At 54.4% G+C, this 26,392-nt stretch overlaps 9 protein-coding genes across 9 annotated transcripts; 4 read left to right on the top strand and 5 right to left on the bottom strand.

Annotated features, from left to right (window-relative positions):
• Positions 1-1,165: 1,165 nt before the first annotated feature.
• On the bottom strand, positions 1,166-2,606 carry CGCS363_v008723 (Tyrosinase-like protein orsC; the record flags this gene model as incomplete). Its single annotated transcript, XM_036640572.1, has 6 exons — positions 1,166-1,447; positions 1,509-1,758; positions 1,810-1,988; positions 2,049-2,135; positions 2,193-2,358; positions 2,422-2,606. The coding sequence occupies 6 exons, from the start codon at positions 2,604-2,606 to the stop codon at positions 1,166-1,168; spliced, it is 1,149 nt and encodes a 382-aa protein (XP_036494343.1).
• A 1,667-nt stretch (positions 2,607-4,273) lies between these two features.
• Positions 4,274-5,773, top strand: CGCS363_v008722 (uncharacterized protein; the record flags this gene model as incomplete). The annotated part of the gene is made up of 7 exons (XM_036640571.1): positions 4,274-4,459; positions 4,517-4,748; positions 4,799-4,939; positions 4,993-5,110; positions 5,158-5,226; positions 5,298-5,324; positions 5,386-5,773. 7 exons carry the CDS (start codon positions 4,274-4,276, stop codon positions 5,771-5,773), a joined length of 1,161 nt encoding a protein of 386 aa, XP_036494274.1.
• A 167-nt stretch (positions 5,774-5,940) lies between these two features.
• On the bottom strand, positions 5,941-6,645 carry CGCS363_v008721 (putative sterigmatocystin biosynthesis peroxidase stcC; the record flags this gene model as incomplete). Its single annotated transcript, XM_036640570.1, has 3 exons — positions 5,941-6,086; positions 6,148-6,481; positions 6,577-6,645. 3 exons carry the CDS (start codon positions 6,643-6,645, stop codon positions 5,941-5,943), a joined length of 549 nt encoding a protein of 182 aa, XP_036494276.1.
• Positions 6,646-9,377: 2,732 nt separating this feature from the next.
• Positions 9,378-10,975, top strand: faeB-2-4 (putative feruloyl esterase B-2; the record flags this gene model as incomplete). The annotated part of the gene is made up of 2 exons (XM_036640569.1): positions 9,378-9,595; positions 9,628-10,975. The coding sequence occupies 2 exons, from the start codon at positions 9,378-9,380 to the stop codon at positions 10,973-10,975; spliced, it is 1,566 nt and encodes a 521-aa protein (XP_036494346.1).
• A 465-nt stretch (positions 10,976-11,440) lies between these two features.
• dbp-4 (ATP-dependent RNA helicase dbp-4) lies at positions 11,441-13,913 on the top strand (the record flags this gene model as incomplete). Its single annotated transcript, XM_036640568.1, has 2 exons — positions 11,441-11,575; positions 11,649-13,913. The coding sequence occupies 2 exons, from the start codon at positions 11,441-11,443 to the stop codon at positions 13,911-13,913; spliced, it is 2,400 nt and encodes a 799-aa protein (XP_036494682.1).
• Positions 13,914-14,214: 301 nt separating this feature from the next.
• Positions 14,215-16,176, bottom strand: CGCS363_v008718 (uncharacterized protein; the record flags this gene model as incomplete). The annotated part of the gene is made up of 1 exon (XM_036640567.1): positions 14,215-16,176. The coding sequence occupies one exon, from the start codon at positions 16,174-16,176 to the stop codon at positions 14,215-14,217; it is 1,962 nt and encodes a 653-aa protein (XP_036494678.1).
• Positions 16,177-17,351: 1,175 nt separating this feature from the next.
• Positions 17,352-17,990, bottom strand: CGCS363_v008717 (uncharacterized protein; the record flags this gene model as incomplete). Its single annotated transcript, XM_036640566.1, has 1 exon — positions 17,352-17,990. The coding sequence occupies one exon, from the start codon at positions 17,988-17,990 to the stop codon at positions 17,352-17,354; it is 639 nt and encodes a 212-aa protein (XP_036494688.1).
• Positions 17,991-20,507: 2,517 nt separating this feature from the next.
• On the top strand, positions 20,508-21,876 carry CGCS363_v008716 (Bifunctional protein GAL10; the record flags this gene model as incomplete). Its single annotated transcript, XM_036640565.1, has 4 exons — positions 20,508-20,536; positions 20,683-20,917; positions 20,973-21,423; positions 21,473-21,876. The coding sequence occupies 4 exons, from the start codon at positions 20,508-20,510 to the stop codon at positions 21,874-21,876; spliced, it is 1,119 nt and encodes a 372-aa protein (XP_036494687.1).
• Positions 21,877-22,089: 213 nt separating this feature from the next.
• ZTA1 (putative quinone oxidoreductase) lies at positions 22,090-23,151 on the bottom strand (the record flags this gene model as incomplete). The annotated part of the gene is made up of 2 exons (XM_036640564.1): positions 22,090-22,344; positions 22,402-23,151. The coding sequence occupies 2 exons, from the start codon at positions 23,149-23,151 to the stop codon at positions 22,090-22,092; spliced, it is 1,005 nt and encodes a 334-aa protein (XP_036494690.1).
• Between the last annotated feature and the right edge of the window lie 3,241 nt (positions 23,152-26,392).

The raw sequence follows: 26,392 nt of genomic DNA, 5'->3' as shown, positions 1-26,392 counted from the left end.
GCCAAGTATCACCGCATTCTCCGTATCGTTGCTGAGAGGAAGTGGCCATTGAGAGTTGAATTCGATCTGTCGAAATTGATGGGTCCAGATCGATAAGGCGTAGGCACCGCTAGATCTAAGTTCCTGTCAGCTTCTTCGTCTATCTATCTGAATACCACGCGACGGTTCCATACCTTCCATTGAGATCGTGTCCAGTTCCCTTAGCAATGATCCGAATGTTGCGGTCGCTAGCCCATTTCATGGCAGTCGCAACCTGGTCCGCACTCGTGGCATTGACGATGTACTCTGGCAAGCCTCCGAGTGTGCATCCTTGATTTTTGTACCCATAGTCACTGGGTGGAACGCATGAGCTATTGGCCCAGAACGGGTAGTCTATTGACTCTGGCTGTTGTGCATGGAAGCTGCTCGAGGACCAGCCGTCATCAACTTCTTCGCAAGCCAAAGTTAACGAGAAAGGGTTTCCCTCGTAGCAAGATGATGCAGCCGGTCGAGTCTTGATCAGCGCGCCAGCAAGAGTTTGGTTCAGTGCGTTCCAATCCTCAGTCGTTGGCCATGTCGCATCGAATGGGGTGGTTTTGCAAAAGGAGTCTGCTGAGACGGCGCCCAGCAAAAGGATGGTCGTAAGAAGGTGATTAACTAACATGATGTAAATGTAAGATGCCTTCTCGATTGACCTAAGCAAGATCATGCTAAGGAAAAATCGTCCCTTTCATCAACAACATGTCAAATTCCGTGGGATATCAGGTGGGACTAACAGGTGCACGGAACCAGGTTGATGTTGTTCTAGGCTAAGGCCGAAATGGCCTTACACGCGTATAAGTGCAGTGGGTACCATTACGAATCAGGGCCATCAACGCATAAGTAGCTTCTTCCACTGCCTCTTCAATTTAGCAGGCGGAGGCGGATCAAGAAAGCGATCAATTTCATATTTAAGTATTACCACTCCGTGGGTACGCGTGTTCACATGCCGACAGCATACCGCATCAACCAGGCTCATCTAACTTCAAGGGCCGGACAAGCAAGTCAGCACTGAATTTATGCGTTGCACTGAAGACACATTTCATATCATTCAGTGGCATTTTGAGTGAAGTGACTTTGATCTGAATAATTGTATTATCAATTAATGAGGTGACGGTAAAATCATCGCTATGACGTCCCGTCTATGTTAAAGATAAATGTAACAAAAAGGACTTCCTCCAATTGTGTTGAGCAGATCACTGATGGGTCGGTTGGGCGCGTTGGGTTCTTGGATCACAAGATCATCGAGCCGGGCATCACGGCTCGGGGGGTTGTTGAGGATTGTGATGGTACCCGCGATGTTGAAGGCTTCGGTCAGATGCAGAGCCTGCCAAAGCCAGTAAACACGATCCACCATAGCGTGGTGAAGGAAGAAGGTCGGGTCATTGGTGGACGAATAAAGGTCAGATGCCTCGCCATTGACAATCATCTGGAAGGTAGTTAGTTCCGCTATTTAAGTCAGGGGATGTTAACAAGAGAGCTTGACATACGTGTCCCGAGGTGTGCGTTCCGAGAAAGCCATCTCCAAAGCGACCCTGAAGCTCATCCTGGAATGTTCGGACGTTTGCCGCAGCGGCGCCAACGGTAAGGTTCAAAACGTTCTCCGGGGTCATCCAGTGCTGAGATGTCCAGGCACTAATGTCTCGGGAAAGGCATCGAGGGTTGTAAGCGAGTGGGCCACCGGGGTTGACAGCGAGGCCATCAATTCCGGGCCCAACGGGTCCGAGGTGAACTGTCATGCTAAAGCCTTGTCAACTGTGTAGCTCTCCGTCGTTGGATGAATGGACCTACTTCGCGAATGGTCCCTTGGTAACACAGCCGCCACCATCACCCGAGGGAATGTAAACTCCACCGCCAGAAGTGCTGCCGTTATGGGCCTTGAAGACGCCATTGCCGCTCATGCTGGTCTCGCTCCCGTCGAACATCGGTGCCTTTGAGGGGTCATCGCGGTATGACAGCCAGTTCCAATACTAGAATACGGTCAATATTCTGGCGATTTTTCTTTGCTTCTGGAACAAATGGCGACTCACAGGCTGGTATCCTTCATAACCGCACTCTTCTCTCAACGCGTTTTCGTAGGCCCAGGTGAAGTATCGGTGCCATGTGAGAAAGTTACCCTGGGGTAGCCAGATTAGCTCATGCACATGACCTTGTCTAGATAGCAAACTACTCACAGTTCCATGGATGCTCAAAGTCTGATTGATATGAACGCCAACGAAGTCGTCATAACGGTTCCTCGCACCGGGTGCAAATCCAGATGCTTGAAGCTTGGATGGCTTTCTCAGAAGGCAGTTCACGGCGCTCGTGTATGCTTTCCTTTCTGAGCCAGACAAGGCGTTCCTGATGAAGAGCGCCGTTAGGAATGACTGGATTCAAACACGTCCGACTCCTAGGGCTACTTACCAGTCTTTCCGAACACGTGCGTTGAACAAATTGCACCCACCCCTCTTTCCGAGGGTGCCGTCACTTTCGGCAGCTTGAAGAGCCTCGATAGCTTGGGCCTGAATGTCTGACAATTCGTCGCCCTCGATGGCCAGGGCTGGGTTGGCGCAAAGACCCAGGACGGCAAGAAAATTGGCGAAACGCATCTTGAGGCAGTGAAAGTCGAGACCAAACGTGACTGCTTGACTTGTTCGGTGAAATGATTGGGCTAGCGAGCTAACGAATAGAAGTCGGCTCGTCTTTGGCTGGGACGCTGCGGCTTATATTTATCTCATCTGCGTCGGTCATTTTCAGCCCTCCCCAGGCGCGACGGGTTCGCCCGACTTTCACGATTCATTTGACTTGTGCCAAAATGGCAACCAAGCCGGCTGCGGATGTCGGCGGGCTCGTGGATTCCACGAAAATTTCTAAACCCTGACCTTGTCTGCATGTTGGACAAGATGTTGGTTGGCTCGCGTGGAGTCAGTCTTGCAGAAGCGATATGGTCAAATGGCATGGATAAATCCAGAACCTGGGAAAGACATGAACAGGGTCACATCGTTGGTAAGCACTAGCAACGACCTAGAGATACAGCGATGTCTATGATGACCCGCAGACAATCGTCAGACGGCAATTGATGCAGACAACACCTAGTTTCCTCTCTATCTTTGCCGTTTTCCAAAGTCTTTGACTTCATTTTCGCCGTCGTGCCGCATATCCGCTCCGACATGTTGGAGATGCGGGCGCGGGTCCGGGGGGCCAACCGGCGGTCGGACGACCTGCTATTTCGAGTAAAAGCCATGCTCGGGCCAGGATGCTACGCCCCACGACACTCAATCTGGTCCGGGGTTTGATCCACACTTCGGCGCGACCTCTTTTGACTTTCGCCGAAGTCCAAGTCTGTTGGAGCTGTGGCGAAGTACTGGCACGATATTAGAGGTTGAGGTTGACGGGTAGCACCAACGCAGCAAGAATGATCAGATAAGCCCATTTTTATAGATTAAATGGTGGGTAGATTCATATCTCTATCCGAAATCGTCAGATGTGGGCCAGATTAGGTTGCGGGACGTGAGTCTATGCTTCTTTCAACTAAATAAATAGTCAAGGCGACAAAGTCGTAGTCACTTAATGCGTAAGTCTGACTCGCTTGGATTTCTGATATGCGTTGTAGAAGTGATTTATCTGGGAGAAGCAGTGCCAAATCCAATCCAGAGGTTCAACTGCAACGACATCTTTGATTTCGGAGCGATCGGATGCGGGCAGTGCCTAACCTGGTTCTTCGCTCTTGGCTGTTGGTTCAAAGACCAGGCTCACAAACAACCTTGCAATCATGGCAAATCAGATGCCCACAATGGTGTATTCCTTCGCCACTCGGAATCCTTCCTTTGAGGTCTTGTCGACGCCAACAGGTCCGGACTCCCGAGGTTTCAAGGAGCAAGCGTGATTTTGCCAACCAGCAACTCAGAAATCGAAAGCCTTGGAGTCTTCTAAGATGTCAGAGGTACGTAAGCCATAGTGCAGGCTCGAGGCATTGCCGGAGGGAGAGAGCCGGCCTTTTGCGCCAGTGGAGAAGATGGAATTCGTGCCTCTGCTATTTTCGGAAGGCACGTATGATGTTGGCCTCGGGCTGGTGGGAGGGCTTCCAACCATTCCAGGTCGCAGAAGCTGGCTTGTGGTTCGATTTACATGGGCAGGTACGAACTATGATATCTCCCTCAAACCCCTTTTACTCAGGGACCATCGGCACAAATTTTGGGTAGTTCTTTTGGTAGTCGTCTCAAACTCTGCATCTATCTTCAGATCGACACTTCGACCTGCGAAATAGTCTGTTGTCATGTCGACTGATCCCAAGCATTCGATTGATCCGGATAGAGCACGCGAAAGTAACACAGAATGGATTCTTGGAGTGACAGGCACTCTGTACGTCATTGCTGCAATATTTGCCAGCCTTCGACTTTACACGCGGCCGTTTTTGGCCAAGACCATCGGCCGAGATGATTATGTTTTGGTTGCTTCTGTTGTGAGTATCTAAGGCGGTTTCATTGCTTACCTACGTTTTTCCGTGCTGACGGCGTAGATTCTCGCCACCGTCGGTATGGTTCTCCTGATCATGCAAGGTATCCGCGGGATGGGAAAGCACCAGGACACTCTGTCCGATGCCGACGTGACTGAGATCATGCAACTGAGCTTCTACCTTTCCAACATATCTGGTGTTGCCGGTCGCAGCTTGCTCAAAATTTCCATCGCATTATCCCTCTTGAGATTCAGCCGGAGTCGATGGTATTCACGCTCACTGTGGGCCTTGATCGGTAAAACCTTCGACATCAACATTTGGATAAATTACTGATCCAAACCACAGTATTTGTCGTGCTATGCGGCATCTTCGCTTGGGTCACTATTGCCCTCTACTGCAAGCCCCTGGCCGGGTACTGGGACAAGAGTCTCGAGCCCGAATGCTATGACATCAAGCTTTTTATTTCTTTTGGTCTATTCTACACCTGTAAGTACCCGTGCGGTCTTCATAGTTGCCAATTACTAATAATCAAAACGCAGCATCTTGCATGTTCACAGACGTTTGCTTTGCTGTCCTGCCCATCCCAGTCATTTGGACATTGCAGATGAAGCGACGCACTCGAATCTATTTGATTGGAATTCTGAGCCTGGGTAACTGGTAAGTCTGCCACTCGCAAATTGGAGAATTCTCTGCTCACAATCTAGCGCTGTTGGAGTCGGTGTTGTAACTGCAGTCTTTCAGATTGCGTATGGTGGAGAAAAGGACGGAACTTTGTATGTTCTCTACGCATGCCTGTGGTCCGAGGGCTTCGGAAGCCATTCAGCTAACTCATATTTTCATGCAGCAAGAACAGTGTTCAGTTCTGGGGTTTGTGAGTATCTCTGAAGCCACGACGGCGTCTTGCACATGGGCTAATTTTGGGACTTGTGCAGCGTCCAGTTCTGTCTCGCCATCATTGCGGCTTGCGCACCCTCTCTGAAACCGTTATTGGGCCGCGCCCTGAAGATTTCGTCGACCGATAGATACAAAGCGAACCTATACGAAAACCGCTACCCCACAAACAGGCTCAACTCGACCATGCGGCGTCGTGGATACATGGAGCAAACGAGCCAAGACTCCCCGGAGTTTGAGCTTCAAGATAGAGCGTTAGCAGGGTCTGTTGACACGCATCAAGCGATGATCAATGGCGGCCCAACTCGAACCGCGAGTATTATGTTCGGGAAGCCCAAGTCCGACCGATCAACAAGCGAGGAGACAATATTGAGAGAAGCCAATGCGAAGGGCATCATCTGCACAACAGAGATCACAGTCAGACGTTAGTAGAGCAGAAAGCAGGAGATTTTCGGCTGACAACAATGATGAATCTTAAGCCCAGACTTGGTAATGCAATTTATGTACGGAGAATCCAAATGCTATGTGCTTTTCCCAACACAATCGACTCCGCTAAAAACATCGAGGCGAAATTCAGCAGCTGAGAGTTGCTATCTTCAAGAAGCCGCTTTCGGCGCGAATGTCAGCGGAACACCGGCAGGACTAGCGTCAGTTATGTCCTGGGCGATTTGTAACAGTGTCGGAACCGTGAGCGCAGTGTCGGTCGGGGACCAGCCCAGCACCACTGGAAATCTCTCGTTCCCTGGACAAAGTCGGTCAGTATACAGGAGTTTTTGTTTTCTTGCATGTCTGTCTTAACTTACGGAAGAAATACTCAAAGTATGACCGCTTGGCTACTGGGTTGTCCGGGCTTCCCCAAACAGCCAGCATGAAGGCGCATTCTCCGGCCGATGTTCCCTCCCTCGCCTCAGTAACGTTCATCGTCGGGTTGAGCAAGCTCATCTGCTGAATGTGTCGGGCGCGAGCATTTGATATTGACGCAACGTCGAAGGTTTGGGCGTTTCCAAAATAGGAAAGAAATTGGTTGAATGTTCCCGCATCGAATGGGTTCGTTGGATCGAAGTACTCGTCGCGGCGGGACATGCTTCCGTCGTGTTCGATGACATTGTGTTTATTTAGCATGTCCAAATCGATGGACTGTGAACACGCGTTATTAATATGGCAGTTGACTTCATTCCTCATTGAGGTGCTGGTTGATGATTGTAAGGAAATGGGCACATGAGTCAACTTACGTTTGCATTGGGGTCCGGATTTGTTGCCAGTCCAGGAGTAAATGTTCCAATAGCAATATCATCGCCCATATTTATCCCGTCGGAAAAAGCTGTCTTGATCTTATCTAACGTAATATCCCGACCATTGTGTGGAAGGAATCCGTGGTTCGCTAGCGTATTTAACATTGGACAAGGTGAACGAACTGAGAAGTCGGCAAGTTAGTGACGATTCGCAGGTTGGGTCCGGGAATTCTCACCATCCCCAGGTCCAGCTGGTGTCCAGGTGAAATGATTGGGTTTTAACTTGGACGGCAAGTTCCTCAATATGGATCCCGAATTTGACGGGCAGCCAAAGCCAATTGAACCAAAAAGACATAAAGGAACGCCATAGGCCAGCGGGAGGGTTCCCGCGACTAAGAGATAACAAAGCTGCATGTTTTGCGATATGAAGTAGTCGAATAAAGCTTTGATGTGTGAAGACACGGCCGAAGTTTGGATGAAGTTGTAGAAATCAAGTTAGAAAAAGATGCGTACGAGTACTGATCATGAAAAGCAAATTCATCCACGATTTAATACAGAAATTCAATGGACTCGCGATATTATCGTCCCCTCTTACTAGACCTCTTCAGAGTAGTTTGAAGTCCGTTGTAAACTGCCTTTCCAACGAGGCAAGTTGTAATGTCGATCCTCGGCACTAAAAGCGCCAAATGGCTTGCCTTCCTAGCGCCGCCCCTGCCCGACGCGAGCTATCCTTCCGGAGCGCTCAGGAACCGAGCTTTCGCGTTTTGTTAGCGCCTGGCAGCCGCTTAAAGAAATCAAATCATTCAAAGAACTCCGTTTCATTTTTATTCCAGTTCATCCCATTGGACGCGTCCGTTGTTGAATAGCCCCCCTCTCGAACAGTAATCAGGGTCCAGGCGAGCCTTCGACCGAGCTAGGCCCAACGGCAGGGAAACAGAAATGACAAGGACAGGCGTCAGGCACGCCAATCGGAAGAGGTCCGATGCGCAATCAGCGTCTTGCGAGTCGTGATCTACGAAGCTGTCTCTTTGATCGTCCCGCGGACATGACTCTAGCTTGCTCAAGATGCGAGATCCCGTTGACTAGGACGCCTTGGCTCCGTTGGACCCCGCGATCTACGGCATCAGTCATCACACATGAGACGAAGCGATCGAAACTTCAGTTCCTAACGGTTTGGCTATGAACCGTTGGTGGCAAATTTCTGAGATTTGGCACTGTTTGCTATGGTTGGATATCAGAGCACTTGGGTTCGCATTGAGAAAATATCTCGGCCATCACAGGCTTCGCTCCCGCAGCTTACAGGTCGCCTTTGAACCCGTTGCCTGCCTCATGAAGTTTCCCTGCCACGATGATCATCTGAATTTACGCCTTATCCTGGCAGCACCGGGCCTGTTCAGTCACCTATAGGCTATTTGGCGCGATGAACTTGTCCGGCTTGTCCATGTTCCCGTTCTCCTTTCCCGGGATCGTGCTGGCCTTACTCCCGAACATGTTTGCCATCTTGTCCAATTCTTTCTCTGAAGAACCAGTTCTTCCTGCGGTCTTTCTCGAAATTCCGCCAACAGGCAATATCAAAGTAACCGCTGCGTAGCGCTCATGTGAAATCGCTGACAGTAGCCTCGGCTCCTCAAAGAGATATCCTCCTCTCCGGGGTACATGGTCCTTCGATGCTGGGCCTAGCCATTTACTACTCTTGTATTCGGACTAGAGTTTATGAAAGGATAGAAATGCATTTTCAGCGCCAGTACCTTGCTTCGTTCTGTTGAAATCACTCGAAACCCGTCAAGACTTTTCCCAGCTTCCGAGAGAGTGGGTCAGTAGAGAGATTTAGCCCATCGTTGTACACAGCTGGGCGTATGTCGACACCGAATAACAGAACAAGTAGCCCGTGTGGGCGCCGAATGCGAGACCGAAAATAAGCTTGTCCCGTTCAAGAGACGGAATCCTAGAAACACTGATCTCTCCGAAGAATACTATATCAGTTCGTTAAGTGCGGCGCTCAAGCATGGTCACGAACATGATGTAATCATCTTTAGTGAGGCGCGACTCAGGAAAGTCAGCAAGCGGACATAAGGCCGGACTTGCTGACCCTACAGCCCATGTGATAGGATAGGAGTGGGATCTTACAATCGAAGTTACTTGGCAGACAGCTCCGCAACTACAATCTTTTGTCTTCTGTCACCGCCGTACCTTCCAGGTTCAGAAACCTCACGCCCCATATATTACTGCGGCATGTCTTGTCCAAAGACGCCGGTGCCCGGGACCTGTACAGGAGATCAAACCGAAAACTCAGGCCCGCTACTATCGTAGGTATAGATGGAGAAGTATGTTTGCCAGTATCGTCTAGAAGCTACGCTTATCCCTACTGTCGATCTGATGGACCACAAATATCGCCTTCGGCCGAATGCAACCGCGACAGACTGAGAACAGAGTCTCCACGCCGTTAGATCAGCTCATCAGGCAAGTCCGAATACACCGGCAGCGGCCAATGATTCAGGCTTAGCGACGGAAGAAAGCTTGCGATAGCACGAACTTTTCCCCTGATTCCAACCTGATATCGGCCCACTAGTGAAATGAGCGTTAGCTTGGCAAATTCGTCTGGCGCTTTGGTTGAGGATTCTTATGTATATAATGGTACTTACTGTACGTCTTGATTTTTGAATTGGTCCCATCTCGGACATCATCTGAAAGGTTTGGACCTCTCTGCTCGTCTCACCTGGTCAGCTTTCATCGTCACCAAGCATATACTTCCTCGAACTAGATCCATCTTCTTGAACCACGGCGGTTGGTGATCTGCCACAATGGTCAGACGTAATCTCGTGGGTTTTGCAGCCCAAGCTATCGGCGCCATGGCAACGCTTGCCGACAGCCAGGCGGGCTTCCAGCAGTATTGCGAGTTTTTCAATGCCAGCACCTCTTCAATTTACGGCGTCTCTTTTGCTTCAACCTACATCCCTGCCGGAACCGAACTTCAGCTTAACGAAGTAGACGCTACGTGTGGCATTTTCACCCAGGCCGTGTCAGTCAATTTATGCCGTGTAACCGGACAAGTACCTACCTCGAATCGCTCTGGATTCTGGTTCAGGCCTGGCTGCCTGAAGACTGGAGCGGTCGCTTCCTCGCAACTGGCAACGGCGGTCTTGGCGGCTGCATCCAGTACTATGATGTGGAGTATGGTGCTTCTCTCGGATTCGCAACCATCGCAACCAACAACGGACACCAAGGATACACTGGAGCCCCTTTTCTTCACAACCTCGACGTTATCCAGGACTTTGCTTACCGATCCATCGAGAAGGGCGTCTCTATCGGCAAACAAGTCGTCCAAGAATTCTATGGCAGGTCCCACACTAAGAGCTATTATCTTGGATGCTCTACTGGTGGACGTCAAGGATTGAAGGCAGTCCAGTCTTTCCCCGACCTATTCGATGGTGTCGTAGTTGGAGCGCCTGCTATTGCATGGAATAATCTTACATCGTGGGCTACTCGGTTTTACCCCCTTCTTGGGACAACGGAGTCTGCAACGTTCATTCCTCTGGACATGTGGCCAGTCATCCACCAGGATATCTTGGACCAGTGCGATACGCTTGATGGCGTTGCAGACGGCATCCTGGAGTCGCCCAATCTCTGTGACTACAACCCCGAAGGTCTTTTATGTACTGAGGGCGACGGCCAAGCAAGCGAGTGCCTGACTGCTACGCAATTGGAAACCCTGAAGAGCATTTACACGCCAGTTTTGGACGCGGCTGGCAGTCTCGTATACCCGAAGATGCAGCTTGGATCCGAGTTTACTGGAGCTGTCGACAGTTACTTTTCTGGAGCAGTCTCGCCAGTGTCGGACTGGTGGCGTTATGCTATTTTCAACGACTCAGCCTGGGATCCTATTACCTTCAGACCAGAAAACTACACCGTTGCGTCGGGCCTCAACCATTTCAATATTGACACCTGGGAAGGTGACTTGCGAGCATTTCAGAGCCGCGGCGGCAAACTTCTTCATTGGCACGGTTTGGCAGATGGTGTTCTCTCGAGTGAGAATTCCCCCAGATACTACGAACACGTTTCGCAAACTATGGGCATGAATTCGGGTGCCCTCGATACATTCTACCGCTATTTCCGCGTTTCTGGCATGTCTCATTGTGGCAGTGGCAATGGTGCAACTTTTATCGGCCACCAGTCAGCAACCACCGCTAGTCTGGCTCCGGAGGAAAATGTGCTGATGGCGGTTGTGCAATGGGTTGAGAATGAGGTAGCCCCTGAAACCATTACGGGCACCAGGTACATCAACGGGAGCAAGGATAATGGTGTCGACTTCCAACGCAGGCATTGCAGATGGCCTTACAATAATGTATATCAGGGTATTGGTGACTATAAAGATCCTAACACTTGGAAGTGTGTATTATAAGCTAGGCGTCATAACACGCTGGCGATAATTTACATACATCTGTAGGAAGATCTCTCGAAAGCTGGATTCTGTTTTCGAGCGGGAATAATAATTTGAATCTATAACTCGTGGGTAATTTGGCCATTTTGCTCAGGTATTATGAAACAGCTGCTATCCATGTATCAATATTACAATGTTCCTATTACTTACAAAGCAATGGCATACTCCCAAAGCAACAAAATCCCATCTCATCACACCTGATTACCTAGTAGCACGAATTGAGGTCGGACTGACGCCACCAGCTGGGAACAGCTGGCCGTGCTGGGGCAAGCGCCCCACACACGGCGACCGCTGACGCCGAATACCGAACTTTTTTTCATCCACCCCAGCATCCCGACTCCAAAAAATTTCCAGCCGCCCTCCAGAGAAGTTTGGCGAAGGAATTCTGCATCGAAGACACCGCGAATTCGACCACCGCACGACAAGATGGCGACCCCCGCGAAGGCACCCGCCAAGGGACCTGCGAAGCGATCCAAGACCCTGAAGAGGGATACAAGGGTGGAAAAGCGAAAGCAGCAGTTGCAGAGCATCGAGCAGCTCGAGAAGGCCGTCGCCGACTTTGTAAGTGGTCGATGCACACACTCCATGATCTTCAATCACGCGACCCAGAGACTGACACCTCGCCGGCATACAGGACCCCAAGGGCGAATTCACATCCTTCTCCGAACTCCCCCTCTGCGAAGCGACCGCCACAGGCCTCGAGAAATCCCACTTCCAGACCCTCACCGACATCCAGTCCCGCGCCGTGCCCCTCGCCCTCAAGGGCCGCGACATCCTCGGCGCCGCAAAGACCGGCTCCGGCAAGACCCTCGCGTTCATCATCCCCGTCCTCGAGAAGCTCTACCGCGCGCGATGGACCGAGTTCGACGGCCTCGGCGCCCTCATCATCTCCCCGACCCGCGAGCTCGCCGCGCAAATCTTTGACGTCCTGCGCAAGGTCGGCCGTAACCATGCCTTCTCCGCCGGCCTGGTCATCGGCGGCAAGAGTCTCAAGGAGGAAGCCGAGCGTCTGTCCAAGATGAACATCCTCGTCTGCACACCCGGCCGCATGTTGCAGCACCTCGACCAGACCGCCGGCTTCGACGTCGACAACCTCCAGATCCTCGTCCTCGACGAGGCCGACCGCATCATGGACATGGGCTTCCAGTCCGCCGTCGACGCCCTCGTCGAGCACCTGCCCCAGACCCGCCAGACCCTCCTCTTCAGCGCCACGCAGAGCAAGAAGATCTCCGACCTCGCCCGCCTCTCCCTCAAGGACCCCGAGTACGTCTCCGTCCACGAGGAGACCACCCCGAAGAACCTGCAGCAGCACTACATCGTCACCCCGCTCCCCGAGAAGCTCGACACCCTCTACGGCTTCATCAAGGCCAACCTCCGCTCCAAGATCATCGTCTTCTTCTCCTCCGGCAAGCAGGTCCGCTTCGCCTACGAGTCCTTCAGACACCTGCAGCCCGGTATCCCCCTCCTCCACCTCCTCGGCAAGCAGAAGCAGCTGCAGCGCATGGAGATCACGAAACGCTTCGCCGAGGCGAACCACTCCTGCCTCTTCGCCACCGACGTCGTCGCCCGCGGCGTCGACTTCCCCGCCGTCGACTGGGTCGTACAGGTCGACTGCCCCGAGGACGCCGACACCTACATCCACCGCGTCGGCCGTACAGCCCGCTACGAGCGCGACGGCAAGGCCGTGCTCTTCCTCGACCCCAGCGAGGAGGCCGGCATGATCAAGCGCCTCGAGGCCAAGAAGGTGCCCGTCAACAAGATCACCGTCAAGGAGAGCAAGAAGAAGAGCATCACGAACCAGCTGCAGAGCATGTGCTTCCAGAACCCAGACCTCAAGTACCTCGGTCAGAAGGCCTTCATCAGCTACGTCCGCTCCGTGCATCTCCAGAAGGACAAAGAGGTCTTCAAGTTCGACGAGCTCGACCTCGACGCCTACGCCGCCAGCCTGGGACTCCCCGGAGCGCCGCAGATCAAGCTGCGCAAGGGCGAGGACGCCAAGAAGATCAAGAACGCCCCGCGCGCCGGCATGTCCTCCGACGAAGAGAACTCCGACTCGGACGCGCCCAAGAAGCCCAAGAAGCAGGAGGTCCGCACAAAGTACGACCGCATGTTCGAGCGAACCAACCAGGACGTCCTCTCCGGCCACTACACCAAGCTCGTCGCCAACGGCGAAGTCTCCGGGCCCGCGATCGACGACAACGACGAAGACGACTTCCTCTCCGTCAAGCGCGTGCTCAACGACGACGCCCTCGACGCCGAGTCCGCCAACGCACCGGGCGCCAAGCCCAAGGTCATCGCGTACGGCGACCAGCAGTTCATCGTCGACTCGAAGCGGCGCGAGAAGGCGCTCTCGTCCAAGAAGAAGATGCTCAAGTTCAAGGGCCGCGGCACGAAGCTCGTCTTCGACGAGGACGGCAACGCGCACCAGATCTACGAGCTGCAGAACGAGGACGACTTCAAGCAGGAGGGCCCCGCGGAGGAGCTGCGCCAGAAGTTCGTCGAGAGCGAGACGGCGCGCGTCAAGGAGGCGGACATGGACGACAAGGAGCTCGCGAGGGAGAAGAGGAGGGAGAAGCGCCTCAAGCGCAAGCTGGCGGAGAAGGAGGAGCGGGAAGGCGGCGCGGCGGAGGGGCCGCGGGTCGGTGGTGGAGACGGGGGCGACGACGAGGATCCGTTGGCGCTGCTGCGGTCGCTGCCGATTGCCGGGGACAGGAGCGGCGGGGAGGAGTCCGAGGACGAGAGGCCGAAGAAGAAGACCAAGAAGTGGTTCCAGGACGACTCGGACGAAGAGAGGGAGAAGGCCAAGAAGGCGAAGAAGGGCGGAAAGGTGTTGGAGATCGACCGCGAGCCGGAAACGCTGGAGGACCTCGAGGCCCTGGCTGCGGGCTTGTTGAATTAATGTGCGTTTTAGACGTAGATACCCGGAACGGAAAAGTGATTGTCAATTTCAGGGAAGATATTAGAGCGTTTTACTCAAATGTCACATGGGCTGCGTGAAGTGATACGTGTCGCAATCATTAAATGCTCTGCCTAAAGGACCAAGTAGAGTCCAGGGGTATCACCAACCCCCAACGCCAAAAAGCTTCCATCCATCCGGTCGTCCCAGAATGCCAAAAATAAGAGTAGCGTAACGCACTAATGTCCTTCTTCTATCGCTTTAAAAAGTGCCTCCAAACCTGATGGGTTCCAACGCCTGAAATTTAAACCAATCTCTCGCCAAAGAGACGTGCCCTGTAAATACAGGTGTGATCGGCGCCATAGTTGTTCACCGCACGAATGGTGATGTGATCTGTCGAAGCTCCCAGCTTCACCAACTCAGGGCTGAGCTGGTGGACGTAGATTCCGTTGATGGTGTCGTTGCTCTCGTACGTGAACTGGCCGATCTTGACCCAACCATCCGACAACCACTTCTTGCGTGATGCCGTGTCTGGTTCGGGGAAATGACTGGCCGAGAAGTCCTCCACGCGCTGGCGCATGTTGATCTCTGAGATGTACGCCCAGATCTCAATGTCCTGAGGCCGGGCGTCGGGATTCAAGGTGGCGCCGGGCAAGATATGCTCGACGACGACATGTCGTGGAACAATCTCATGACTGAGCAAGTAGGAGATAAACACGCCCAGATGCTTCCCATTTTTGCTTACTGTTGGCCGGCCGCACCAGCATTCGCCATCATCGTCCCAGCGCGTTTGGGTCTTGGCGGGTTGTAAGACCCAGGGGCTTCGTCTCGTGCTCTTCAGCCAGGCGGGAGATCCTATCGGCCCGACGAACTCCGGCTTGTAATTCGGCGACGTGTGCTTGATGTCGACGATAGAACCGCTACCGACTGTGAGATAGTTGACCTGGCGGCTAAGTTCCTGATTCCAGTTTGCTCCGATAGTGCCCTTCGCAAGGGCCTCCAGTCCGGCATTTGCAATCGCCTGGCGGATCATGTCGTCGACAATGTGTATCATCTCTGTTCGGGAGACGCCGGAAGGAGGGGCCTTGCTCATGGCAAGGTCGACTGACTGGGCGATGTACTGCTCGAGGTTCTTCTTTAACTCCTCGGCTTCGGCCCTGACCTCGGCGCGATGAGTGGTAAGTTCGTTGTTCAGGTGTCCAATGAACTCCTTCCGCGTGACCACAATATCTGTAATTCCCTTGTCCTTGTTGAGATCCTTCACATACTTCTCGATCTTCTGGTCGAGGTCTTTCTCGATCTTATCCGGAATCGAGGTGCCAAAGGCAGGCTCCAAAATCTTAGCCACCTTCTCGTTGTTGCTCCGCAGCCACCCCTCCCAAGACTTGGAAAGCTTGTTCTGGAAAATGTTATCGACGTCGGAAGCTGAGACGCCTGGATCAGGGGGGTTGGTCGCCTTTTGGTAATCGGGGTCCTTTTTGAGCTTATCTCTGATCGCCCGCCAGTGTTCGTCGGAGATGAAATGATAGCCACCCTTCGCTGTACCCAGGGTCAAAACTTCCTTGTCGGCTTTCATCAAGTCTCGCAAGGCATACCAGAAGCCTTCTCCAACGATGGGCCGCCCATCTTTGTCCAGGGTCATATGGACAACCTTTGGCACAATTTGTTCGAGTCTATCAATCGAACGTTTTTGAAGGTCCGAGGCCAATGTCAGATCTCTGATTGCGTAATCGTGCTCGCGTTGTTGTCGAGAGTGCTCCCTCGTATCTCTGTCACTAAAAATGGTGGATGGTGCCGCCATCCATAGCGGCACGAACTGACCCAAGTTATGACTAATGTCGGACAGTCCGTACCAATGTATTCCACCAAGGCCTCCAGCAGGAAATGAGGAGATTCCTGCGTAGAAAGCCCACGCAAGAAAGCACGACACTAGGCCGGCCAGCACTGCCTTGATGAGCCACGCTTCAGGAGACATGAGGAAGCTAAGAACTTCCACAAAAGCGTCTGCCAACGTAAACATGATCCGTGCGTGCCAGCCCATCTGGTCCCTGGGTATCTGCCTTGACGAATCGTCTTGTTCATCGTCCATTGGATCTCTTGGGTCGTCATCTACCGGGGATGGCCTATCGGGACGAGCAGTGTTGGTCCAGGTGTAAATGGGAGCGTAAATCTTTGGCCATGTCTGAAGTCGCGTTGCACGTTCGCGCCGAAGCTTTTGCTGTTCCTCGAAATCACGCTGTTGCTCTTGTCCCACTCTCTCTGCCATCCCGTTGCCAAACAGACCGTGTTGCTCGGTCGTAACAGCCTCGACCCGAGCGTTGACACGAGTTTGCAAGGCAGGTACACGGGTTTCCTGATTGGAACGAGGCGGTGAATGGGAAGGTGGATGAGGAGGGGCTAAGTGCGAATGACCAGGCCGCGTCAGTCGATTGAACGCTGCAGGCTGCGCTGGCTGAAAAGCTTGAGGTGAATGCACATCTGGTTGTGATTGTCGAGCGGGTCGCGGTGTTCTTGCGTTGCTTTGCCCTTGTTGGGGGGGCTCCGGTGTTCTTGAGTTGCGAGGATCTTGCTGAACGGGACTTGGTGTCCTCCCGTTGCGTTCCTCTTGCCGGGCAGGACTCGGCGTCCTCGCGTTGCGTGGCTCTTGCTGGACAGGACTCTGCCTTCTCGAGTTGCTTAGCTGTTGTTGGGCAGGACTCGATGACCTGGCATCATTCTCCGCTGGCTGGTTCTGTCTAATAGGCTTTGGTGAAGGTGCTTCTGATGTCTGGCGAGATTCGGTACGCCGTGCTTCTTCCGCGGCAGCGTTTCTAGCTTGGCTCCGCGTCGTCCTTCCAGGCGTAGGTGCAGTAGAACTTGGAACACTTTGAGCCGCAATCTGCCGGTCTGGTGACGCACGACTTGAGCGTCTTTGGCCCGGCACGCTTCCCTGTCTTGGAGTCTGGGGAGGTTGCAGTGAAGGTGCTGCAGCAAAGGGGTTGGGACGCGACCGATGATCGGGTGCTGGTCCATCAGAGACCCTTGCGAGTGGCGACCGGGACGGCTCGCGCGGGTGTTCCTGTTGATTGAAGGAGGTAGGAGGCATCGGTGGGTTGTTTCTGGGTCGTGGTAACACCGGCCTGGAGGGGCTCATGGCAGCGGCCACGCGATAGTCTTCTGCTTCCACAATGGAATCTTCTTCTTCAATGGTTGGCATTGGCCGATCGTCAATGGAGCCCGGGGACCTGGATCCGATGGTAGCGTCGCCAAATAATGAGCTCTCCTGCCCAAATGTTCGATTGGATTCGGGCGTGGCTGTCGGGTCTTCCGAGCCAGCTCGATCGCGTACTTCCTCGATCGCGCGATGGAAGGCAGATCCTACGGTCTCCGGAGGGACAATACTTGACCTGCGAGGTGATCTGCGAAGAGGGCTGTTGCCGCGTGGTTCTTCCGAGCCAGCTCTTACTGGCGGCGGAAGATTAGGGCCTCTGAGGGGAGCTGAAGTAGGCAAGATCCTCTGGTCGCGACCTCCGCGATGGGCAGCTGGCTGGAATTCGGCAGGGTCGACCGATGAGGCTGGTGTTGTCTTAGTAAGAGATCTGAGACTGGTACAATGCAAACAAGGGACAAAGGGATGTCCACGTGGCCGGGCTTACCTCGTCTCGGGGGACTCTGCCGCGGCGGTGAGCTGTGTCTGCTAGCAGGTGAATTCGAGGCTGCGTCAAAACCAGGATCGAAGTCTGGCTCATTGTCCGGCTCCGACTGGCGTCCTGGTTCCGGCTCTGGCTCCGACTCCGACTCTGACTCTTGCTCCGGCTCAGGCTGCTGTCTGCGATTCGGTCTCGGTGGGACGGATGGTCGCCTCGCGCGACGCGGGCCGCCATCATCACTGTCGTCATCGTCATTCAGTGCGTCCTCGAGAGCGACCTGGATATTGCGAACTTGTCCGCGACGACTGTTCCTCGGCATAGTGGAGGGAGCGGAACCATAAGATGTATCGAACCTGGATGGCATGCTAGGTAGGTTCTGAGTGACGGCCGGGCCAGTCCGTATAGGCGGTGAGTCCTCGTCGGCCCGAGAGGGTCTTCTCCTTGGCGGCATCTTGACGATGTGAGTGGGATGCTATCTGATTTGGTGATCGGAGGATGTGGTTGTTGATGTTGTGGTTTATGAGATGAGGCCGGCTATGGAGGTGAGTGAGAAGGATTGAGGATGAAGAGATTGAGAGATGAAGTGAGATTGAGAGATGAAGCGAGGTTGAAGAAAGAAGGCGCATGAAAAAAAAGGACTCGGGGAAAGAACGCCTCAAAAAAGGAAATCGCGATGAGAAAGAGCCACGATGAGAGGCAAGAAGGGAAAGACGGGAAGGTGCAACTCACATTATTATCTGGCGCAAAGGACCAGCGCCGCGGCGGTGAGGTTGATTGTATCCGCCAGGATAATGGCCTCAGCTGCAGTTCGAAGGTCTTGTCTCATCAACAATGCTAGACGCAGATGTCCATGAGTGCTATGTTGAGCGACAAGGGAGACAGCAGCCAAAGGAACAGCTCAAGGCAAGGTGTGAGAGCTGTTAGAGCTGGTGTGGGGATGGAGGCGGGATGAGAAAAGGTTGAAGGTTGCCTTTGTGAAAGCTGCTGCAGGGGACCGCTTTCGGGATGATTGAATAGACGCAATAATAGAAAAGTGAAGCTATTCCAGAGCGACGACCCGCCGGATCGGGAAGGGAGGGAGGCGGTTGTCAACAAAGAGAGTAAGAGCGGTGGTACCTGGTCGCAACTACCATCGTTCCTGGTTGACTTCCTCCGGGCAGCTTAGGTTGACGGTCCTCAGGTCCCCGGCAAGTCGCGCACGCGCCGCGGCAGAGGCAGATCGGATCGAGGGAGGAATGCAGCCGCCGTCGCGTTGCTTTTTGGGAATCAATTAATTGTCGGACGGTGAAAGAGCCTGATGCGACAGGATTGAGCAACAGCAAGGGGCGTCTCGAGGGGTCGTTGGTCTTTGTCCCGGCTGGAAAAGTTCACCTTGCAGCTTCACCTGGAATGTTTTCGCGACGGCTGCCCGCCACCGAATTCGAGAGCGAATGAGGCACGGACCCCTGCACCGTGTCCGTCGCCCACGCGCTTAAGCTTCGTGGCCGGGCAGACAGCTCTAGCTCAACGCGCCGTGGGCCTGGGGGGTCCTGTGTTCCTTACATAAGCCTCAAACCTTAGGTAAGCTGTCGACGGTGGAGATCGATGAAGATCAAAGACGTCTCCACTGCACGTGATGAGCCAAGACTTTTTCTGTGTTGCCTGAGGCGGCAGCTTGAGCCATCGGCTTACCTAAGGCTGGCAAGGAAGTCAACTCGCGCAAATGGCCAGGCCTTGGAAGTCCTACGTCACCGTTTCAATCCATGTCCGCCGTCCCACCTCGCTGTTGTCGGCCCATCCTGGCGCGGTCCCTTCGAATATTATGGCCGACATATGCATCCTGCTAACGTATTTCGCGCAAGCGCTGGGCGAGAATACGATGCGCAGGCAGTCAGGTCGCCATTGATAGCTAGGAGCACACAACACACACAGTACGCCGAGTCAGGGCGAGTCGAAGATGCAGATGCAGGCAGAGTCGCTCGACCGGGCCACGGTGCTCACTTTGATGATCCGTGTCGACGCGGGAACCGGCTTATTGTCCGTCATCTCGGTCCAAGTTCCGGAGAACATGGCAAACCTGCAGGTCCTCTGAAAAAGCAAGCGGCGGGAAATGGCAAATGGCGCCTATCCTTACCTTGGTATGGTACATGCTCGAACAACCCTGCTCTGTCTCCCATCGCGGCAACACACAGCGACAGACAGCAGCAAACAATGCGGGAACCTCGGCCGCTACCTTGCCGTAGGTACGAATACTGCGCATGCATCCGCACCCTGCCAAACTAAAGACACCCGACACCATCACGATGTCTTCTGTCTGCGTCGTCCGATCCCTCAGCTGAACCACCTGGTCTGCCGCAGTGGTTCGTCGGTGGCCAACTCAGCTCCCTCCATCTCCAGCCAACCCACGTGAAAGCACCAGACAGCAGACGACAGGACCCTGTCGGAGCGTCCTCAATCCTGAAGATCAGTCTCCACGGCACCGCCATCCCCGGTCGTTACAAGTTTCAAGTGCGCCGTTTGAGGCTTAAGAAGAAATTACTGGCTCCGCAGCCAGCCACAACGCTGCAAATTGGTGCCACCCCCGCTGCGAGACCCCGCCATCGAATTCATTTGGCCGCAGAAGATTGGCCGTTGGCGGCGTCAGTCCCCAAAGTCGCAAAGGTGTCGTCAGGCCGAGCCAATTTCTCTCCCACACCCATTGCCTATCGGAACGTTACAGACAGACGACCCGGTTGTTTTTTGTTATTGTGACCGTCGCTGCAGCCTCCATCGCCAGATTTATATTACGCCGCGCCATCCTCTTCCTTCGCCTTCCAGAGAGAAGACTGGTCTGTTCGTCCTTCAACCAAAAGCCTACTTGATACCCCCGACGGACCGCACCAAGCATCAGACACCAACCTCGGCGCTGTCTTCTGTCCTTCGTTTCTCTACTCCAAATTCATCCCCTGACCGCACCTAGTTGCGATCGACGCTAGCAAATTTCTTCACAATGGCGATTGGAACTGTCTTGGTTACCGGGTAAGCTCCACGACTTTGACTCGGGCGCATTGCGGCAATGCGACAGCGTGGGGGGAGGCGTCCACGAGGGACTTTCTGGTCGCTGTCGCATTCCCGGCGCATCGCTCGCACCCACGCGGCGGAAAGCTAATCGCGCATCTCGACAGTGGCACCGGCTACATTGGCTCTTTCACTACCCTCGCTCTGCTTGAGCACGGCTACGACGTTGTCATTGTCGACAGCTTGTACAACTCCTCCAAGGTCGCCGTCGACCGCATCGAGCTTCTTGCCGGCAAGCGCCCCCACTTCTACCAGGTCGACGTCACCGACAAGGCTGGACTCGATGAGGTCTTCAAGAAGCACCCCGAGATTGACAGCGTAATCCACTTCGCTGCGCTCAAGGTATGTCGCTCTGATCCTGCCGCATCCGACGCTCTCGACTAACGTCACATGCTAGGCGGTCGGCGAGTCTGGCGAGATTCCCCTCGAGTACTACCGCGTCAACGTCGGCGGCACTGTTTCCCTCCTCCAGGCCATGACCGACAACAATGTCCCCAACATTGTCTTCTCTTCCTCCGCGACCGTCTACGGCGATGCTACCCGCTTCCCCAACATGATTCCCATTCCCGAGCACTGCCCCATTGGCCCTACGAACACCTACGGCCACACCAAGGCCTTTGTCGAGCAGGTCATCACCGACCACATCCAGGCCGAGCGCAACAAGCTGCAGAAGGCCGGCAAGCCCTTTGAGCACTTCAACGGCGCTCTCCTCAGATACTTCAACCCCTGCGGTGCTCACCCCTCTGGCCTCATGGGCGAGGACCCCCAGGGCGTTCCCTACAACCTGCTGCCTCTGCTTGGCAAGGTCGCTACTGGCGAGCGCGAGAAGCTGCTCGTCTTCGGTGACGGTGCGTATATCTAGATTTGCACTACAAGACAACAGCTAACACGAAGCAGACTACTCTTCAAGAGACGGAACCGCCATCCGCGACTACATCCACGTCGTCGATCTGGCCAAGGGCCACCTCGTCGCCCTCAACTACCTCCGCGAGAACAAGCCCGGTGTCAAGGCCTGGAACTTGGGCTCCGGCCGCGGCAGCACCGTCTTCGAGATGATCAAGGCCTTCAGCGCCGTCGTCGGCCGCGACCTCCCCTACGACGTCGTCCCCAGACGCCAGGGTGACGTCCTGGATCTTACCGCCAACCCCTCGCTGGCCAACAAGGAGCTCAACTGGAAGACGGAGCTGACGATGGAGAAGGCTTGCGAAGACCTGTGGCGTTGGGTCAGCAACAACCCCAAGGGTTACCGCCAGGACCCTCCCCCTGAGTTGCTGGCCAACGCCAAGCCCACCAGCTCGTAAAATGGAAACATAAACATGCATCGGAGCATCGGCCACGCTTCGCCTAGATCTTGGCCCTTTTCATATCGCTCATCATAGACGGTGTTAGAATTAGTGCTATTCCAGCGACAGCCATGAGACTACGTTCGCCATAGAGAGAATCTAATGAGAAAAAAAAGTTTGAACACATCATTATTCATTTATGCTTGCACAAACTCAAAGCTGCGCATCCAGTCAATCAATCTTGAGCAGGAGCTTGCCGGTAGTGTTTCGGCTCTCAAGATCAGTGTGCGCCTGCTTGACGTCCTTGAGCGGGTAGGCCTTGTGGATGGCGACCTCGACCTTGCCTGAGGTGATCATCTCAAACAGCTCACCGCTGTACTTCTCCAGCTCTTCCCTAGTAGCAACGTAGTTGTTCACCACGGGGCGCATAACCTTCAAGTTCTTGGGTCCCAGCTTCAGGATATCAAAAGGAGGCACCGCGCCAGACTATCACAACTGTCAGCAACCACACTCGCTCCCATCACATTGTCCCAATCAACTTACAGCATTTCCAAAAACGACCAACCGTCCCTTACGCGCCGCCATCTCCAGGTCGCTATCAAACGTCGCCTTGCCCACACCGTCAAAGATGACATCCACGCCGTGGCCGTCCGTAATCTTCTTCACCTCCGCGACGAGGTCCTGGCTCTTGGAGTTGACGATCCACTCGGCGCCGTTCTTCTTGGCCAGCGCGCACTTCTCGTCGCTGCTCGTCGTGCCGATGACCTTGGCCCCGACGGCGCGCAGCATCTGCACGAGCTGCAGCCCGACGCCGCCGGCCGCCGCGTGCACGAGGACCCACTCGCCCTTCTGCACGACGCCCGCCTCGCGGATGAAGGTCCACGCCGTGAGGCCCTGCAGCAGCGCGGCGGCGGCGGCGTCGGTGCCCAGCGCGTCGGGGATGCGCAGCAGCGAGGAGGCGGGCACGGCGGAGTAGGTTGCGTAGGAGCTGTAGGGCCCCATGTAGACGACGCGGTCGCCGGGGGAGAAGGAAGAAGATACAGAGGGGTGGGCGGAGACGACGGTGCCGGCGCCCTCGCGGCCGAGGACCTGCGGCAGGGGCGCCTTGTAGAGACCCGTGCGGAAGTAGGTGTCGATGTAGTTTATGCCGGCGTACTCGTTGCGGACGAGGACCTGGCCCTCGGAGGGGGCGGGGACGGGGAGGGCGGTCTCGTGGGTGAGGACGGAGACGTCGCCGGTGCGGGGGATCTGGATGCCGTTCATTGTTTTGGGGACGGAGGGCGTGGAGGCCATTGTGAAGTGCGGGGCGGGGGAGAGGTCGATGAGGCGGGGGGTGGATGTGGTGAAGGTGCGTGAGGGGGCGAGTTTGCGGGTGAGATGTTGTTGTCGTGAGGTAAGGGGAGGTTGTTGTCTAGTGAGAGGTGAATGCGATGCTGATGCTGAGAGGAGGCACCTTGTGAGCTTGGGGATTGTTCGCGGCGGGGAGGGGATGAGAGACATTGACGTTGTGGCTAAGCTTTAATCCGGGCGAAGCCTCTTTTTTTTTTTAAAGGAACTCCGGACGTCGGATGGCGTGCAATTAAGCGGGATCTGGTTTCCGTCTTTGCTGAGCAATATGGTTGCGAAATGGCATCCCATTCCGCGGCGCGCGCGGAGGGGTGGGACGATGATGGGAGTGATTTAGTAAGCAGGCGCCGATGACGGGGTCGGGTGAGGGGTTCGGCACGTCGGATGGCGGGATCGGGAGGGGGCGCACGAGTGTGGGGTTGGCATGTTCGGCGTTGGGGCCGGGGCCGGAGCGGTAGCGGTGGTGGTTTGCGCGGGGCTTGGAGGCAAACGTCTTAGTGATGATAAGATTACGTTGGGTGTTCACACTGTTGACGGCAAAATCGTCAATCGGAATCGATATGACATCCCGTTTGGATGCTCTGATTTAATCACATTCGACACCATAAGGTAGTGTAAAGGAAACATACACTCCTGGACGAGTCTGCCAGCTCAGCTCGAGACACGTTTTCGGTGGACACGATCTGGGACAGAATTCTGCTGAAATTGGCAGACATTCAACGGGGATCCAAAGACTGCAAAAGTTCAAAAGATGGGTACGTCTATGAGCAGGAGTCGTACTTGGTGAGTGTGTATCTAAATTTGATGTGAAAGGCATCAAGTCAGCCTATTTGCATGCAAACAGCCGTGGATAACGTCAACGCCCCCAATAGTTACTGAGGGTAGATTATCAAACCCATTCCCTGGCTGTAATGGCGAAGTAGCGCGTGCTGATGCATGGGACGATCCAAGTCTGATGGTAAGCTGTCGCCATACCACGTCTTGGCACGAACCGATGGTCGTGGCGGCTACGACTTCCCCCGTCTGGTCCATGGCAGAGCGCAACCCCATCATGTTTCTGCGCCAGACATCTCAGGCGGCCATGGCTGCCAAAAGTATACTACATCAGCAATTCATCAATTCTGCCACGGACGTTCTTCTCTGTCAAACAGCAGCTGAGTAAGGTGCCGGCATGTTCCCTCGGGGGCCGCGCAAAATAGAGTCGGGGCTAGTCAGGTCTGCCAAGGCTCAGATAGAAGCGGGATCAATGCGCGCGGGTCAATCGGGGCTGGCGGGGAGATCTCTCTTGGACATTTCGGCCGGGTGCTTATCCGTCGGTGGTGGTTATCAGTTAAGGCCTGCCTAGCCTCTGTCTTTTCCTCTGATGTCGAGACTGAGTAACCTTTTCGAGGGTGGTATCCCCGCGGGTTGATCAGAACCTTAGACTACCTTAAGTTGATCGGCGGGGAGGGTCGCAATGGGTGTCGTCTGCAATTGAGGCTCAGCCGTCTTGGCCTCTGCTGTAAAGTTGCGGTGCTGTGCGTGATTGGATGTCCCGTCTGCGCACTTCGCCTCGACTTGCGCGTTTTGCAGGTACAGCAGAACGTGAGGCGTGTGGTTTGGTCAGTGTGGCCTGTGCCCGCCACTCCTACACCTAATCAACGTGGGAGCTTGGTTGGCGGGATAATGTCTCCTTGGTGTGTGGCGGTGATGGTGAGTGAGGTTTAGTGGTGGTGTCTGTCGTCGGCCACGTCAAGAGTGCGGACGGGACCGATGATTTGGCAGGTTGACCGGCGCCGTTGTGGGCGAAAACGCGCACGGAGGATGAGAGAGGGGACATTGGCAGCAACGGCGCAGTTTGCAGTCCTGCAGAAGGGTTTCAACCAATCATCGGTGGCTTGCGTCAGTCAGAGGTCAGGGGTGTCAGGCACAACAGGTTCACGGTTCCAGGCCTCTGTTCAATATTCCCCATTATTTCCCCCATCCGCTCACTTCGGCACCCCGAAAAATATCTCGGTTCCCGGGTCTCGTTTGTGTAGGACCCCGGAATTTCTGGTTTCTTAATTCCAATGTGCTAGCCAGACTGAGGTCGAGGTGGATGAGGGGCCACTTTGTGAAGCGTTTTGGGGTGTTCTGGGCCGGCCGGTGTTGTGTTGTACTCTGAAGAAATGTCACTCATCGAGTACCGTCCATCAAGTGTCAAGTATGCCTTCAGTACGCCTTGGCCCTGGGCTAGGCCAAATCGGAGGTTTCCATGCTGCTTCCACGGCCTCCTTCGGTGCTTCTCTGCGTCTGCCTCCCCCACCTTCTCGGCTGTCAAGGGCCGTCTGCAGGTAAAGAAGAAGAAGTGTCCGCGTATGCCCCTGCTGGTGCAACACCCAATCCCAAGGTATCTCGACCTCTGCCAACAAGCTTAAACGAGGGATGGATGGACTTGACTGCGCCGTTCAAGGTCTGTCGCAATGGATTTTGCCTCTGTGCTATTTCTTGAACTTTTTTTGCGTTCGTCTCCCGTCCCGCTTTCTCCTCTCTCTCCCCTCTTCCTCGTCCCTTCTAGCGGTCAATCATTTCTCCACCTGGCAAGACAGCATGTTCCTGGTTGCTGGCTGTTAAAAGGGCGCGCAACGGCCATCTTTCTGGAGCGTCAGAAGAAAAGAAAAAAGTCACGAGTTGGAGAACGACGACAAGACGGAACAGCCGAACAGACGACGTCATGGCCGCTGCCCTGTCGCGCATCGTCTGACCTCGAGACTTTAAGCAATCCCAGCCTCGTTAATGCCCCTGTCGAAGTTGTTGCTCCCTGAAGCTGAAGACCGTTGTATTTCTTAGGGAACACAGGGGATGAGCAACAGCGTGTGAAGGCGCTGGAAGAAGGGGACGAACAGACGAAAAACCACGGCTCCACCCCGCTGAAACGCGACGCATTGTCGCCACTGCGGCCTGCGTTTTCACTTCCATTCATCGTCGGGTCGCTCATCAGCGGCCACCGGGTACCGAGATACGGACTCGACACTGAGGTGCTGCTGACTGCCTTTCTGGGTCTTTTTGGATCTTTTTCCATCACCTTGTCGTCGCCTTACCTCTCTTACTCACCTCAACACCTTACCTTGTGGTACTTTGATACCTTGGTACCTTCACTACTCACCGACCGTCATCCGGCTTCTTCTCATCTTTCATCCCCTGGGCATCCGTACCATTAAAGACATCT

Source organism: Colletotrichum siamense (assembly GCF_013390195.1).
Source record: "Colletotrichum siamense strain Cg363 chromosome Unknown KSG_Cg363_contig05, whole genome shotgun sequence".
In the NCBI taxonomy this organism is placed as follows: Eukaryota; Fungi; Ascomycota; class Sordariomycetes; order Glomerellales; family Glomerellaceae; genus Colletotrichum; species Colletotrichum siamense.
Note: the sequence above shows the minus strand (reverse complement) of the source record. Positions and strands in the feature narration are given on the sequence as shown.